The 16290-nt window shown below is 48.2% G+C and overlaps 1 protein-coding gene across 2 annotated transcripts in view; it reads left to right on the top strand.

Annotated features, from left to right (window-relative positions):
* Positions 1–16290, top strand: part of LOC119172871 (homeotic protein ultrabithorax) — a 502883-nt gene that overhangs the window by 380463 nt on the left and 106130 nt on the right. The window contains exon 1 of one of the 2 annotated variants that reach the window (XM_075893661.1): positions 3405–4035. The exons of the other annotated variant lie outside the window; for it this stretch is intronic. Within the exon in view, the coding sequence (XP_075749776.1) occupies positions 3513–4035 (523 nt within the window). The 5' untranslated portion in view covers positions 3405–3512. Of the gene's footprint in view, positions 1–3404; positions 4036–16290 lie in introns of those variants that run through there. 2 annotated transcript variants of the gene reach the window in all.

The raw sequence follows: 16290 nt of genomic DNA, 5'->3' as shown, positions 1-16290 counted from the left end.
AACATAGCGACGGAACAGAACATCCACAGGTTTAAGAGAATTTTATTTCCGGATATATCTTACACAGTTTATGTGCACACAGAAAAATGGACAGTGGTGATCAATGCGTATGTACAATGCAAGCTGTTATATACAGCGAAAAGAACTTATTTGCGTATGCAGTGATGTACAGTGCAAAAATTGTACAACAAAGACAGGACATTCATGAACATCGAGATGATTAAACTTAAATAAACAGTAAGGCTATGTGAACAAACAAAGGGGGTCATTCACAGTGTAGGGTGTTGTTTTTGCATTCACCTGTAAGGACAGTTTGCTCTCGTGCTCGAGAACAATATTGCACAAAAAAGACATGTTTCTAATGAAGAAAAGAAAAATACACAATGCAATTTCACAGCGGTACAAGCTCTAGCCCACCTTCTCAATAGAGGAGGAAAGGCATGGGCAGACCTCATTCGCCGTGCATGACATCATATTGTCGGAATTCTACGTGTACGGCCGTGGAATTAAATCATAGAGATACACGTTCATGACGCTGGTTTTAGAGGGAATCTCTAGGGTACCAACCATTTTTATCAAGCGTGAGGACATGAGCACTCGGCAGAAATTAATATTCTACTTAAAAAACAATTGCCTTTTATTTTCTAATGAGCCTGCGATTTGGGTTAATAGAGACAATGCACTTGGGTTTAAACAAAAAAGCAACTGCTACAACTCTCACTGAAGACGATGACGGCAGTTTTGAAAATGGTGCTTATATTCTTGGGGCTAAAAATGTGTGCGTGTACCTGTTGCATTTAATTGATTGATTGGTTTATTTATTTATTGATTGATCAATTGATTGATATGTGAGATTATGAAAGACACCGTAGTGGAGGGCTCCGGAAGTTTCGACCACCTGGGGTTCTTAAACGTGCACCAAAATCTTAGCACACGGGCCTATATGTATACAGCATTTTCGCCTCCATCAAAAATGCAGCCGCCACCGCCGGCATTTGATCCTGCGAACTGTGGGTCGCCTGTTGCATTTACTGATCATGTTTGGACCTAAGTTCGTTGCAACTGATTCTGCATGAAAATGGAAGTAGAAGTTTCTGTAATGTTCAGGGCATGCCATGATGAATGAATGATGACTAAGGTTGTCCTTTAGCGTTCGAGCTGTGAGCCACGCTTCAACAAAATGGCCAACCAACGAAAAACCAGGCCTAAGAGTCAACACTCTGAAAAGTAGACTAAGCCTTACACAGAGACAGTAAAACTAGACGAAAAAAAGATTGTTTTCAACTTACTTGACTTGTTATACATGTGCATGGTAAGGTTATCATTGACCGTAAGTTTGTGTTTGTACTAGTAAAAAATAGTAATTCGGCACAGCGCACTCACGTTCAAAGTTCCCCTGCAGGCTCTCAAATCAATTGCTAGTCATATGGTTGCAAAGAGTGGCACGCTTTAAACAGCAATATTTGCCTTTAAAGCCACGCGGAGTCAAAATATTGACCACGAACTTCACCGGTATACAGTATAATACGGTGAACTGCGTATTACCCCGGTGCAGTTGGCAAGTGCATCGTCTGAGGTCTCTTGTTCTTGGCGGTGTGAACAAATCAGGTGGGGCCCCTGACTGCAATATTCTCCTAATTCGTGACTTACTTCTATTCACAGACTTCGACTTGCCTATCTGGGTCCTGTACTAAACACGTATCAAAGAAATTTTGGTACCCCTTACTTACATAAACTTTGCCACCACTGTGCGATCAATTGCACTTTATTTGTTGTTTGCAGCCATCTTCCTGCAGATTTCTCGCGCTTTTCCTGCTTCATCTGTCAGTTCGATGGGTGTTAGTTTCTTGTGAAGTGCTTTTTAATCGGGCTAAACCATTAAGCCGATTTCGTTTAACCAAAACTGTCTATATTGTGTTTGTGTGCAGCTGCTCATGTTTGAAAGTATTATTTCGCTTATCAGGTACTTCGGTTCAAACAAAATAATTTATACGCAGTCGACTTCGTGTATCCACGGAGTCCACTGGAGCGGGCTGCTTTCGAATCCGTCATATGGTGTCAATGTGGCCGATGGCCGACGATCTTGTACTTACCACCAGAAACAACTCAGACGTGTCTTTGATGAATTTGTTAAATGATGACCACTTCGTGGCAGTGCGTTATGAAGCGGGCTTCGAACGTCAGTATGATTGCAAAGGCACTGTGGTGAAACACATGTAATAGGTCCCCTGGGCCTCAGAAGCACATTGATTTGATTGATTGATATGTGGGGTTAAACGTCCCAAAGCCACCATATGATAATGAGAGACGCCGTTGTGGAGGACTCCCGAAATTTCGACCACCTGGGGTTCTTCAACGAGCACCCGCATATGAGCACATGGGCGTACAGCATTTCCGCCTCTATCGAAAATGCAGCCGCCGAAGCCGGGATTCCATCCCGCGACCTGCGGGTCAGCAGCCGAGTACCTTAGCCACTAGACCACCACGGCAAAGCCTCAGAATCACAGTTGGGTGGGTGAGTTGGTTTAGGTATACTGAAGGCAAAAAGGACAGCACTGCAACGAATACAAAGGTCGATATAAAGACAATTTGTGGGACGATACTGGTTGGACATAAGGGACGTTTTTTTTAAATGAAACTGCAGTATTGAGTACAGCGCATGTCATGTCTTTATCTCGTCATTTGTATTCATTCTACCGATGCCCCCTTTTCGGTCCACTATAAAGCCAGGGCCCCAGTGAAGCTGTTTTATTATAGCTTTTATCCCAGGAGACTATGAGGAATGTAATATTTCGTTCATTATAAAAATTAATCGTATGAATAAGTGAATGAATGAATAAATGACTGAGTTAGTGAGTGAATGAATGAATGAATGAATGAATGAATGAATGAATGAATGAATGACTGACTCTGTCAAAGCAAACATATGCCAACCCAGAGCGAAGTGCAAGCCTGCGTTGCTGCCTGTGAATCTTTTCGTTCAGCGAGGAGGCGTTCCCCACATCGAGAGGCATGGAGATCAAGCTCGCAGTGACATGATCAGCGCGGGCGGAGCTGCGCGGTAAATCACAGCACGAAAAAATAAGCGGCCCGAAGACGGCGGCGATGCCTCAAGGTCGGCCCGCATCGGCCGAAGAAGCGTCGCGAGAGCAGCAAGTTGCGCGTGCTTCGCGAAAGAAAAGAGTAGCAAAACCGCGGCAAAACGCAGCCGGCCGCCGCGTGGAAGCCCGCCAAAGGGAGCGGCGAGGGGGGCCGTTGTCACTCAGGTGGCGGCGAGTTGCGCCGCGTTGCCGCGGGGAGGCGCCCGCGGTGTCTGGGGCGAGGAGGCAGCCGCCGAGGGGCGTGGGGGCGCCCTGATTGGCCACGGCGGCCAACCTTCCGGGGCCCGCAAAGCTGGAGTCTCTGCGAGCGGCCCGGCCATGGGCGATTTTAATCCAACACCTTGACGAGGAGCGTAAAAAAAGACAAATTGCCAATCCCATGTCGGAAGACGTTGCGAGGGCGGCCGCCAGATGATGAACTCGTACTTCGAGCAGAGCGGCTTCTACAACGGCCAGGGGGCCAGCGCGGCGGAACAGGCCTACCGGTTCCCGCAGGGCCTGCTCGTGCCGCCGTACCCGCAGTCCACGGCCGCCGCGGCCGCCGCCGCCGCCGCGGTCGCGGCCCGCGCCGCGTCTTCGCACGATGCCGCAGCCGCCGGAACAGCCGCCTCGTACGACGCCGCCGGATCAGCAGCAGCCGCGGCCGCGGCAGCCTGCAAGCTGTACCCGAGCGACGCCAGCGGCGCCTTCAAGACCGAGTGCCTGGTCAAGGACCAGAACGGCTTCGGCAGCGCCGTCAAGGACATGGCCGCCTCGTGGCCCTCCAGTTCGCTGTCGCGAGCCGCCACCGACCCGATGAGGCCCTTCGACGCGTCGGCCGCGGCGCCCAGAGTCTCGGACGCCTGGACCTCCTGCTGCCAGAGCACCACCGCGGCTGCGGCCGCCGTCGCGCAGGCGCCTACTAACGCCTTCTACCCCTGGATGGCAATCGCAGGTTGGTTCGCGCACTTTTCGCACACGCCGTATCATCTCCGAGGAACAATAGCAGCTATCGGGCCGGCATTGGCGCGAACCCGTGTTGCTTCAGATAACTCCGAGCACGGTAGTCTACTCAAGCGTATCGTGTTAGGCGCTGTACGCTTGGCTGCGCTTGTTGTGCAATGTACTTCGCCTATGAATACCTCTCACATGCATCCTCTCATTTGTACATGCAACACAACGTTTCGGACTGCGCATGGCAATCGAGAAATCTACGTAGTGCGTCATATCTGGCTATATCGCGCACGTCTGGCTGCGATTCGAATCGACAGCACAGCTGCGCCGTTTCTTTAGTTTCTCGTTCCAGCTGCTTTGCTTACCATGCAGACCAAAACTTACGATTCGTGCTCTAAAATACGCTACTGAACTCGGAAAGAGGGGTATCGCGGCTATTCGTGTTGTCATTTTGAAGCAACAAACAAATGTCTGTCTATGCTGAACCGCCTCCGCGCATATCATCAAATGCCGCCGAATCCATGTACAAATGACTTGCAAATCATCAAGATGCTTCGCATGGTTTTGCTTCGGTCCTTGGTGTCGCTAAGTCCAGCTCCCTATCAGAAGACCAGCGCCCTGCCAAATCTCTACCAAGTTTCTCGGCGTATACGTATAATGTGGCGTTCATAAATGCGATGCAATATAGCTCAAGCAGTGTATTCCGGTTGTCTTTATCAGCGAGAACGATGTGATGTCGCTCATGATGGGGAATTAAAAACAATAATAAAAAGTACGACATTCCTCGTAGTCAATCTAGCTACCACACACATGCAAAATTCGCCATACACGCTACAATGTCGGGACGAATGCGCCTTATTTAGTAATAGGTATTCGTTTGCTGAGTTTGCTTACAATCAAATGTTTCATTATTAAATACAACACGTCAAAGTGATGAATCTGCTGTAAACCGTGGAGCTAGTTCAACGCCGAACAATGCCCACTCGCTCCCCCGTGCAGCGCTGTTTGCACATGCCCGTTTGTGTCCAGCTTTGTTAACTCCCGACGAAAAGGAAGTGCATCCCCATCTTCATTACGACCTCTCCAGCAGCGCCTCAGCGCGCGGTTCCGAATGCACTCACAAACACACTGGAGCAAGAGAGGCGGCCGCTTCTCGTCTGAATGGTGCCATGCGGTGGGAGCCTGTGAAAAGGCGGTGGTCCCACCGAAAAAGGCTGCCGACACTTTGTGCAATGGAGGGAGGGCATCATCAGTGCGGTGGACGGCCGAGGCCACACAGGAGCGGCATCGGCCCGGCTCTGCGTCTGCGGAGGCGTGAAGTGGGGTACGAGGGGGGGGGGGGGGTGCGTTTGCTGGAGCAGGGGCGCCGGATAGGGGAAGGGGGGTCGGCGTCGAGGAGCACAATTGTGGGGTCCACGAGGGGCTCAATCGAAAATGGTGCCGTCCGTGCAGCTTGCGTATAGACGCTCACACCCTGCGCAAGAGGCAGAGCTGATACTGTATCGCGACCTCGGCGAACTGGTCGATATGGCGACCATCATGGCAAGAAATGGCTTATGGGGCCGTTTGCAAATTCGCGAAAGGTTTACGAGACCATCGGCACTCTCTTTTGACACTCTGTCGACGCCGTGGCTGACGCCCCGGACTGTTGGGAGCCCTCCTTGCATTTGCTCCGCCAGCCTCAATGCATGCCCGCCACTGGTTCTGGATGTGTGACATATTGGAATGGGCTGCCACCGGCGCCCATGCTAGTTGGCAGTTAGAGCCGCGTTTGTCAAGCTTTGTTCGTGTGGGGGAGTTCTTCGGCGTTTACCTATACGCGGTGCAGTATACTATAGCTATTGTGTGGTTTTCACGAGCTGGCTTTCGGGAGGACTAGCGGCGTGCGGTAACGTGTAACGGTGTTTCGATCGTTCTGGTTTGAATTAAGTGCAGGAAACCGTAAAATGCTGCCTTTACGATGCCGGCGAATGTAACTGGTAATACAGGGAAGCTCTTATTAAAAGTGGCACACAGCGCGGGGGTCAGTAGTATCGATGTCGACACATAACAAGAGACGTTACTCAGGTATCAATAAACTGGCTGTATATGTTGAATATGCACCATGAACAGATAATTGGTAATCAAATGTTAACTTGTGAATTATGAATTGCTTTTGTTCCCTAAAGGAGATATTTACTTATTCGTACAAACGCACACTGTGTGGTGTATCCCCTATGATCGCATACACTGCTCACGGTTGCGTCACAGGTATAATTATAATTAATCACCGAATTTTTATATTTTTCACAACGCCATTATTCCTGATGTGAATTAACCGGATAGATTGACAGTTTTCGTCGTTTGTTTTCGCTTATCTGTCAGCAAGATCACCGACTGGGGTATAGTGGTACTGTCGTCTGTCAATTTGTAAAAGGGATTCGACTGTATACTGTATCATTCATGCCTTCCCTGGGGCGAATAAGTTTACGAACTCCGTCGTTTGATTTTCTTTCTGTCGGCAGGATTACTGATGGTCGCACTGTACTGGTTGACTTACCGTGGTCGCTTGCGATTCCGTGGAATTTGAAATGTACTTGTTCGAAGGCTCCCGCTGTTTCCTTTCAATTCGCATGCATTTTCAGGGCTCAGTAGAGTCACAACCGTACGTGATAGACCCTTCACTGGCGGCGGAAATCTATCTACATGATTCAGTGAAACCGCGCTCGGGTCAAAATGGTCCTACGGGTAACGTCAGTCTGGTGTACTTAAAACAGAAACTAAAATAAGCAGGGCAGGTTGGCTGGCTGTGAAGTGGGTACATTTCGCCTATTGCAGGTCCTTAAAATCGCTCGCGTTGCATAATCTTTCTGGGCGTGCGCAGCTAGTGCCGGACCGGGTCCCCTACATTCTTCAACTGTGTCACTTTCCCACTGCTTTGGTCTTCCTTCTTCTTTTTTCTGAAATTGCAGTTGTTGGACTTGAGAGAGAGTATTTCAGATGTTTCCCCAAGTTAGAGGTCCCGTTTACGCACGTGACAGCGTATGCGAAAAGGAAGAATCAAGAGAGGGTGGCCGGTGCACGCTTCGAATACAAATGGGAACGCGATAGCGGAGAGTTCACGGTGATTCAATCGCGGTTATCGGTCCTGAACGAGGAGAAGGAGAAGGAAGAGTCTGAAAAAGAAGAGGGGCTGCAGAGACGGTAATCAGTGAGCTTGACATGTGAACTTAGGCTGGGTTGGATTTCTCGATGGCGAAACCATCGTTCCTCTATGGTGGGCCGATTCCCTTATACTGTGAATGCGTATACGATATCTTCGGTCACGCCTCGTCAGCCTGATTTTGGGAGCGTTTGAAAGGAGTAAGTAAAGGCTAGTGGCAGCGATATAACGATATCTTATTCCCGTCGGTGTCGCTGTCCGCGCTCTGAACGCTGGACAGAACATGCAGTCGAATGCTGTAAGCCGGAATGTAGTGCACGCGAAAGAAGTCTCAGTAAATACTCGTCCCAACGGTGTAACTGCCCTTAAAGGCAAACGCTAGCCAATCAGAGCTTTAGGCATAGTTTTGGCGAAGGCGTTCAGCCAATGGGAAACTAGATGGAACGATCATTCAGTAATTTTTACGAACTCGGACCCAGCGACAACGGAACGGGCACGGTCTGTTGAACATTTGAAGATGCTCAAGAACCAAATTGGCAAAGCGGCTTTTTCTCAAGTGCAGACTGATTATTCGGATTCGTTAATTATATGTACATCGTTACGATTGGCCGACGAATTACTTTAGTTTAAGAAGCTTTTACAGTAACATCCAACTTGAGTCCCGAGAGGCAGACAACCGAAGTATACGGCAGTCGATCGCTTGCGCGATTACAAAAGTCGTCCCTCTCATGCACTCGTCGCTGTTCTCCGAAGCCCGTGTCATCAGCCGTCGAGCTCATGGCGTCGGTCTGCAATGTGCGCCCATTGGTGAAGGCTTGTGTCAATCCGTCGTTGCGCAGAGTTGTTAAGTTGCATCGCACCACGGTTTAGTACGGACCTACAATTTTGTCTCGACTCTCCGTTGTTCAATATCATCCTCACTACTGCTTGATGTTGAGCCCTTGACATAATGATGTAGATTTACACCAGGTGGCGGTGAGGCACTGGTTCACGTGACAATGTTATTTACTGACGTCAGCTGTGCATTTTACGTCTAGTGTGAAGTGTAGAGGATTGCCGTACAGCCATAGCCCCTTCGGAGGTTGGTAGCGCAGGCATTGCTGCATGTCCTAACATAACAGCGTGTGCCGACGGTGAGCGTGAGGTTCTCTTTAACGTCGTGTTTGCAAATTGCTCGCGTACTTTGCAAGCAGAGGGAAGTTGCAAGTGTGCAACGGACTTTGTCCCTTCGAGTTTGCGAGCCGTGCTTTTTTTTCTTTTTTGCGCCATGTGCACTTTTTCGCACAAACATGAACACGTGTGCTACGGAAGTGCTACTGCTAGAATAAAGGGGATGCTTTCTAGTCTTCTTACCTTTGTTCCAATAGTCCTCAGATGTAGATTAGTAGGTAAAGGTTAGTGAGGCAAGCTGTTCATTTGTTCCAGGCGCTGTGTCACAGAGTTACGGTTGAGTTTCATCGCTGTCGAGTTGTTTTCTGACACTATTCGTGCAGGTAATATCCTTTCAGCTTAGTACGTGCAGCTGATTGATCATTGGGCCTTACGCGTCGTTTACCAATCTGCTGTGAGACGTGGCAGTAACCGGCAGGCTGTGACCATTCAGTCGTGATCTCGACCACAGCATTCGCACAACTCGCAGTATTCATTAAAACACATTGTAAAACTTCTTATTCTTCGAGCAGTGCTTTTTATGTAATCCTATAAGAGTAGTGTGTTATTACTACTTATGCCCAAGCTGAGCGAGTCATCATTTTTTTTTTCATCCATCTCCTTTCCTCTCAATGCACGCTTTAATGAATACATCACCCTTCTTTCTTTAGGTTACCATCAGTGCTCTAATAATATGGCCGAGGTACCGATCAGTTGAGAATATTAGTAATAGTGATGCGCTCACTCTAATAATATGGCCGAGGTACCAATCAGGTCAGAGTATTAGTAGTAGTAATACGCTCTTGCTCCAGGAAGATATAGACAGTGAGTGCTCAGTGATAGAATTACTCACAACGCTTGTTTTTTGAACACTTACCCATATGATAATACAGCGGTCGCGCTCACGATTGACACGTAACAGTCTGCCTGTTATTACCACGTGTCGGGTGACGTGAGTCCAAAATGACGCGAAATAAGGAGTGACGTATTAGCTGCTTCCGTAACCAATGAGCGCAGCCGGTGGGTGTGCACGCTTGGCAGTGATTAATGAGCGTGTGGGGCGTGGTTAACGTGAGTGTTATGTTAATGTTTTGTGGGCACTGTCGTTGCGCCCGGCCAGCTCACTGCATGGTCACGTGAGTGATGGAAACTTTTGGTGTGACAGCTGCTGTAAACCTGAGGATATATTTGTTCTTCGTGCTTAAGTGATCACAAAGGCCGTCGTAATTTTTTATTGCGTTATCTCAGCATCGAAAAGGCCGGTGTGATAAATAAGGAAGGAGGAGCGTGGGACGGGCATGGAGTTTGAAGAAAGAATCGAGGTGAATGGCCAACTTTGACTTCACAAAGAGCATAGTTACGTAGCCATACCAAAAAAAAAAAAAATATAGTTGTTTACAAAGCAGATGTCTTGTTAGCATGAAATTGTGTGCACACCAGTGGCACATTGCTTTAACCTGATTTGCGCAGATGAGACGAGTGAGACGATTGACGCTTGAGAAATGTCATTTAACGTTATGTTGATGAATCCCATTGGCCTTAAATTAGGATGAAAGGGCCATCCGTTCCCCGCAGAAACTTGTAAGAGTTTGTCTGAGGACTGGAGACACGGTTGTCACAAGCTGTCTTCTTTTATGACGTTGCACGTCATAAGAAAAAGGGACGCACATGGTCGATGACATCTTCGATGAAGACCTAATTGATGGGCTCATAGCAGCATATGTTACTATGTATTTAAAATCATTACATATTGGATGTGTCAACACCATGCATGACTAAACGTTCTAGTTTTATTGGTCCGTAAACTGTTCTAGTTTTATTGGTCCGTAAACCTGTACATTAACACTTATATTTGCAAGCGCACGATTTCATGGACTTGCCACATTCGCTGATACCATCCAGCATCGTGTTGGCTTAAAGGGCGTGTCTCTTTCGAGAAATTTTAGAATGAGTGCTCGACGTGCACTGTGCGAGACATCTAAAAAAGTGCTGCTTTCATTTCATTACGGCATTACGACACATATATATACATAGTATTTTATTTTCATCCGCCCCTGCGCCATTGGCCGCGAGACAATGCTCCGCCCACCCCGATCGGAATCGAGCAATAGCACGCGCCTCACAACGAGAATGGGTCCGAATCAACCGGACGGCCCCAGTGAATTATGCTCGCTGAACTCTCGTTCTTACGTCATGCCGCCGTAATAACAGCCGTTTGGAAGCGCTGCGGCAACGAAACCTCCTAGACTCGTGGCAAGTGCTGTGTGCCTTGTTTTCAATTAACCAAAAAGGCGACCCCCCTCCCCCCACCACGCGAGCTGCATCGTGGGGCATGGAAGCGCTGTCTGTATGTTTTACGGCCGGAGTCACTCGCTAACAAAGGGCTCTCTGCGCAGATAGCCTGTTTTGTTCCTTCTGAAGTCGAGCACAGGGCGTCGTCGTCTCGACGTTGTAGCCACTTTTCCTTCTCTTATTCTTTCTTCGCGGACCCACCTATGCACTCTGTATACGTTTTCGCGTCGCTGAGCCCCTAAATCAGAGCCATGTTTCTATCACAGCTCGTGAAGACGCGCACACACACGCGCTGTATGCGACTCGCTTTTTTTTTTTTTTCGAAGCCCGTGTCCGCGCAGCCGGGTTCTCTGTAGCTTTACGCTCTCAACTGGCTTCTTGACTCTACAGAAAACGCTTTGACTTCGCGCGTGCTCTGGCTATAGACTCACGAGCTCTATTACCGGAGAGTGTATTACACGTTGCTCGTTTAGCCTGCCTGGTTTAAACGGAGTCTGTCGCTTAAAGCGGCGCAGGGTTCTTTACGAGGGGTCTGAGGGGGGAGATTCATTTCTTCTTCGTGAGGTTCGATTTGTCTCTTTTCTGTTTATTAGGTCGTATCCATTTTGCTGAGCTCGCGAATGTTCACATTACGCGACATTTTAGGATGGTTCCTTTTAGTGCGTGATAGAACGTGTGTACGTTCGAGGCAGTCTCGTCTTTCGAAAGACCGAGGTCACCCTTTTCAACGTCCTTTCCGACTAAAATGAACGGTGCTGTTCATACGTTTTATCTGTTTAAGACGTTACAGGGGAAGTTTAACTTAGCGCTTTGGTGCGACATCGAAACGAGCACTTACCTATTACCGAAGTGCTTGTTACTCTAGCTTTATTCGCAGTGTCGTGGGATTCTTTAACGAGGAGCTTGTTTTATTGTTGTTAGCTGATTAACTGCATGTTTTCTCTAGACATATTGGCTGTAAATTCATAGAGCGAGCTAATTACTCCGCGATGTATATCGTCTCTTCGCAAGCTATTTCGTTGCTCCCAGCTTCGCATAGGTCTGCTTACCGAACAGTTTCGGCTCTCATTACGAGAGGGGGACGGGGCTCAAGTTTCAGGGATGACTTCCTTGCAACGTCGCCAATTCAAATACATCATGTGTTGCGTTGAGTTGACGTTGACACAGGTGGTGAGTGACTTCGTCACGTTTACTGCATCAACAAAACAGAAATTAGAAAGAACACGGTGCTCCGAAGGCGATGCCTCCTATTTCGTGTTGCTCAGATATTACGAGAAAGTGCAGCTCTGCGCCAACATATTGGACATGTGGGAAAGGCTCTAGTGAAAGGTGCTGTGTTGAAAGATGCTGGAACTTATGCATGTGTGATTGAGGTGAAGTCGCCTTCAATTCAGTATTTCAAAGAAGGTCGCGCACGTATAGCTACAGAGCTGTACTCTCGACTGAAGGAAACAAAGTGTTACGTTGAAAGGCTTCTTTTTGTTTGTTAGAGACGGTAATAATAAGAACTATCTGGTAGTTATGCCAATAGAAGTGTAGGGTATGTTATTAGAAGTAATTGTAGATGTGAAGAAAAAAAAATGGACAAAAAGTAACTTGCCACCAGCAGGCTCCCAACCTGAGACCTTCAAATAACGCGTCCGATGCTCTTAAACTACGCGGTGGCGTAGTTCAGTGGTAGAGCATCGTCCCGTCTACTTCACAGGGTAAATATGTGCATTTAAACTTAGGAGCGTTCGTCAGCGCCGTCTGTTGCCATTGCGATGAATGTAGAACACTCTGTGGAACACTCTGTGGAATGCTCGGTAACCCTCGTGTAGGTATTTATGATGTCAAGTGATGAATGGTCTTGAACAAAAAGAACGGGAGAGTGTCGAGTCATGTTATAAATGAGTAATGGACATTGATATGATTGATTGATATGTGGGGTTTAACGTCCCAAAAGCACCATATGATTATGAGAGACCTCGTAGTGGAGGGCTCCGGAAATTTCAACCACCTGGGGTTCTTTAACGTGCACCAAAATCTAAAGGAATAATGGACAGATGACATGATAAGTCCATGCTTTGGTCAGAAGCTGTTGTGTGAGAGACATTTTCGCTGGAGGGCGAGTCTGTATATATATATATAGTCTGGAAACGCAAAAGCAAAATGTGAGTGGCAGGTAGACCGAGTTCTTCTGTATTAAACGTTTCGACAGACCTTACATTCGCCGACTTGCGTCCATTGACTCCTTCAAACAGGCCTATCCCTTTCACTTATTCCTTTTCGTGATTAGAGTGTATGCGGGCTTCGTCAGGACTGAGAGCAATGATGAAAGGTGCTAAATAACGAGAAAAAAAATGAAGTCTTACTCCTGCAAGAAATGTTTTACCGGTCATACTTTTTGGTATTGCAGTTCACGTGCACGATGTCTGCTGTAGAAACGCTTTCAAGATCGACGCGAAATGGATTTGTTGCCAGTGGTTTGTATACACTGTACGCATAGCGCCTTGTAATCTCTTAAGCGATGGGTTTATGGGGTGTCGGTATTCTCGTTTCGTTTTAGTAAACATCTTAGAAGCCTGTACTATGGCTCAACTCGCAGATAACTTCTTGGCTGCGCTGGGTCTCGGAGAAATCTGTGACAATTCCTCCCAATTCGTTACTGCAAGAAAAGCAAATCGAGGCATGCAGTGTAACCCGTCAAATACGAGAGAAAGTGAGAAATTAGCCATGCTTTTCGTTCTATACTGTTTATTAACGCGAAGCTAAGGTTATGCCCTGCACATTATTTTTTACGCAATCTATACCTCCAAATTAATGTACTTGACCGAAGGATCGACGAGCTTACGTATTATTTTGAAGTAAAATGGTTTCACTTGGTCGTGAAGTCACTTCTGCGCTGCATTTTGCACATGTAAATCTGAGGCAAAACGGCAACCACGCGGAGCATCCTTGAGTGGTCCAAACAGCGATACACTCTAAGCCAAAATTCGGCAAAGTTGGATTAACTGCAGTCGTTAAACCAACGGACGAACAGTTCGTTCAACAGGGACTAAGTGCGTGACAGTGCGTGTCGTGCGCAAACGCCCGGCAATGAAGGGACCAACGGGGAGGGCAACTGCGCGGCGATCGTCTTCTGTCAATGCTGCACTGCAATGCTCGACGCGGTCAGCGATCCCGAAAACAAGTAATATCGGCTCTACTCGACTGTGAAAGCGAAGCACTATGAAACGAACAGAAGATGTTATGAGAGGCAAGTACAATGCGCAGTCAGTGCACACAGCAAGCGCCCTCGCGTTTCCACCGTGCCGGCACGGGCGGACCGAAATCAAGTGAAAGTGTCCGCGAACACGGGCAATGCGGATAACTCGATCGCTTCAAAGTGCTGTATTAGTTAGAACTGCGAAGTACATTGACAAACGCTAATAAAAGTGGGCAGTTCGTGAGCGGTAGTGTACCCGCACAGTCAATAGCCACAACTTCAAAGCAATATATAGAAAAAGTAGGCTTCGCACGTCATCGGTATCAAGCTGGCTGCCGGTGTGAGTGCATTGCCGGCACACGCGAACACTAAAATGGACAGAGATGAACACACAGCGCGACGTGACGCACGCGCTCGGGCGCTGGAACGACAATTTGGACAGAAGCCAGGTGTGTACTACGTGGACGTTGCTGGCCCCACCTCCAAGGGGTGGTACACGGCGGCTGCTATTCACGAGGGCACACAGGTGGATGGGCTAACCTTTAGGGCGTATTCTGTAACACAGGCTGAGGAGGTCGCCATTGCCCTTGCGGCCTCTCACAGTAATTCCCGGTATATTATCACGGATTCGCGCCGAGCGTGTCGTAATTATACAGCCGGGTACATATCACCGTTAGCCGAGACAATACTGCGCAACTGCATAAGAGACACGGACCCTCATCCGAAACGCATTATATGGACACCGGGCCATCAGGGATTGCGGGGAAATGAGGCTGCAGATGCGGCTGCCCGAGCGCTCATTTCCGGGCTACCTTCGTCAATGCCGATGGAGACCGATGAGGAGGGTTACCCTCTCCTCCGATATAAGGAAATTCTTTATTATTATCGGGAAAGTCATCGCCGCTACCCTCCCCCCGCACGGGGGTTGAAGAAAGCAGAGGAGCGCATTTTGCTTCGCCTCCAGACGAATACATTGCTATGTCCTGCCATAGTCAAACATTTCGACCCTACGGTCACAGGACAGTGCCAGCACTGTGGGGAGGTGGCAGACACCTACCACATGGTGTGGGCCTGCCAAGCTAACGCAGCCATTACTCCTAACCCAAACCCTAGGCGAGAGGACTGGGAGGCGGCCCTGCTCGGCTGCTCAGACCTTCAGGCCCAGCAGGCCTTGGTCCAGAGAGCCAAGACGGCGGCTTTAACCAATGGGGTCCCGGAATAGAGACTCCACCTAGTCTGTAGGGGCCTCTACAGAGGTCCTACACCTCTCTTTTGTAAATAAATGTTTTTCACCACCACCACCACACGCGAAAGAAACGTCGAATACAATTTCTTTCACAAAAAATAATATCTCCTGCGTTAAAGCTCAGACAAACTTGTGTATTTTTCTCCATGCGACAATCGTTGTCAAACATCAAACGTGAAGGCGATCGCGGATACGACTAATCGTGCGGCCGGCGGTACACAGGAGCGACTTACCAGCACGATGAAAGAACCGTGCCTGCGAACGGTCTCGTCGCTGTAAGTATACAGATATCTACATCACCCGGTAAGACACCGCGAACATGGGACACTTACCTATTGTTCATTTGTGACTATAATATAACGACGACGAAAATTCCACGCGAGCCGCATGTTGTGATCGCTGGTGGTCGTTAAGCCGTACTCGTTGTAAGCCTCGCGACGCCGTCGGCAAGCCGACACGGTATGGCATCGGCGGGGCGCCTGCGGCTGCTTCGCCGGCTTTCCCGCATAAGCGCCGCTGCTATGTTTGTGTTAGCGGACTCGCGCGCCAGCACTGCGAACGCTGGTTCAGCCGACATGATTGAAAGCCAGCTGATAATTCGTAGTCTCGGGCTGGAGGCATGTTAAAGATTAGATGGATCCATATTAAAAGATCGGTGCGCATCGGTGCTACGAATTAGCCCATGTAAATTTTAGCGTTACGGTGTCAATGTTCATTGTTTTTTTAAGCCGACTAAAAGTCGCCCACTGGCACTAGATGGGAGGTCAAAATACTGTGCTATATATAGCCAATAGTCCGTTCTCTGTAGTATAGCGCGGGCAGTCAGTGTTTGCGGTGTTTTACTTTGAAATAATAGTGCGTATGTATATATATATATGTGTGTGTGTGTGTGTGTGTGTGTGTGTGTGTGTGTGTGTGTGTGTGTGTGTTGCATGAATAACATACTATGTTCTTCAGTGCTGATTAAAGTGGAATAAACATAAATTATACTCCACAAAAGCAGAGCTGCCATTTTTTTTGCCATTGGTCCAGGCGGTTGAACTGTTAGTCCCACTGAAGCATTCTACTGGGCCCAACATTTAAACCAAGTGGGTTAAGTGCTTGGGGTAATAGTTGAACCCTTGCAGTTACTCCCGCAGTTAGTCCAAAATTGGTTCAAAATTTGTGGCAGCGCATTTAGTCGACTAAAGGACCAATGGCATACCCCACTTTAGTCCTTTTTGGCTTAGAGTGTAGTAAC

Source organism: Rhipicephalus microplus, chromosome 4, assembly GCF_043290135.1.
Source record: "Rhipicephalus microplus isolate Deutch F79 chromosome 4, USDA_Rmic, whole genome shotgun sequence".
NCBI lineage: Eukaryota > Metazoa > Arthropoda > Arachnida > Ixodida > Ixodidae > Rhipicephalus > Rhipicephalus microplus.
Note: the sequence above shows the minus strand (reverse complement) of the source record. Positions and strands in the feature narration are given on the sequence as shown.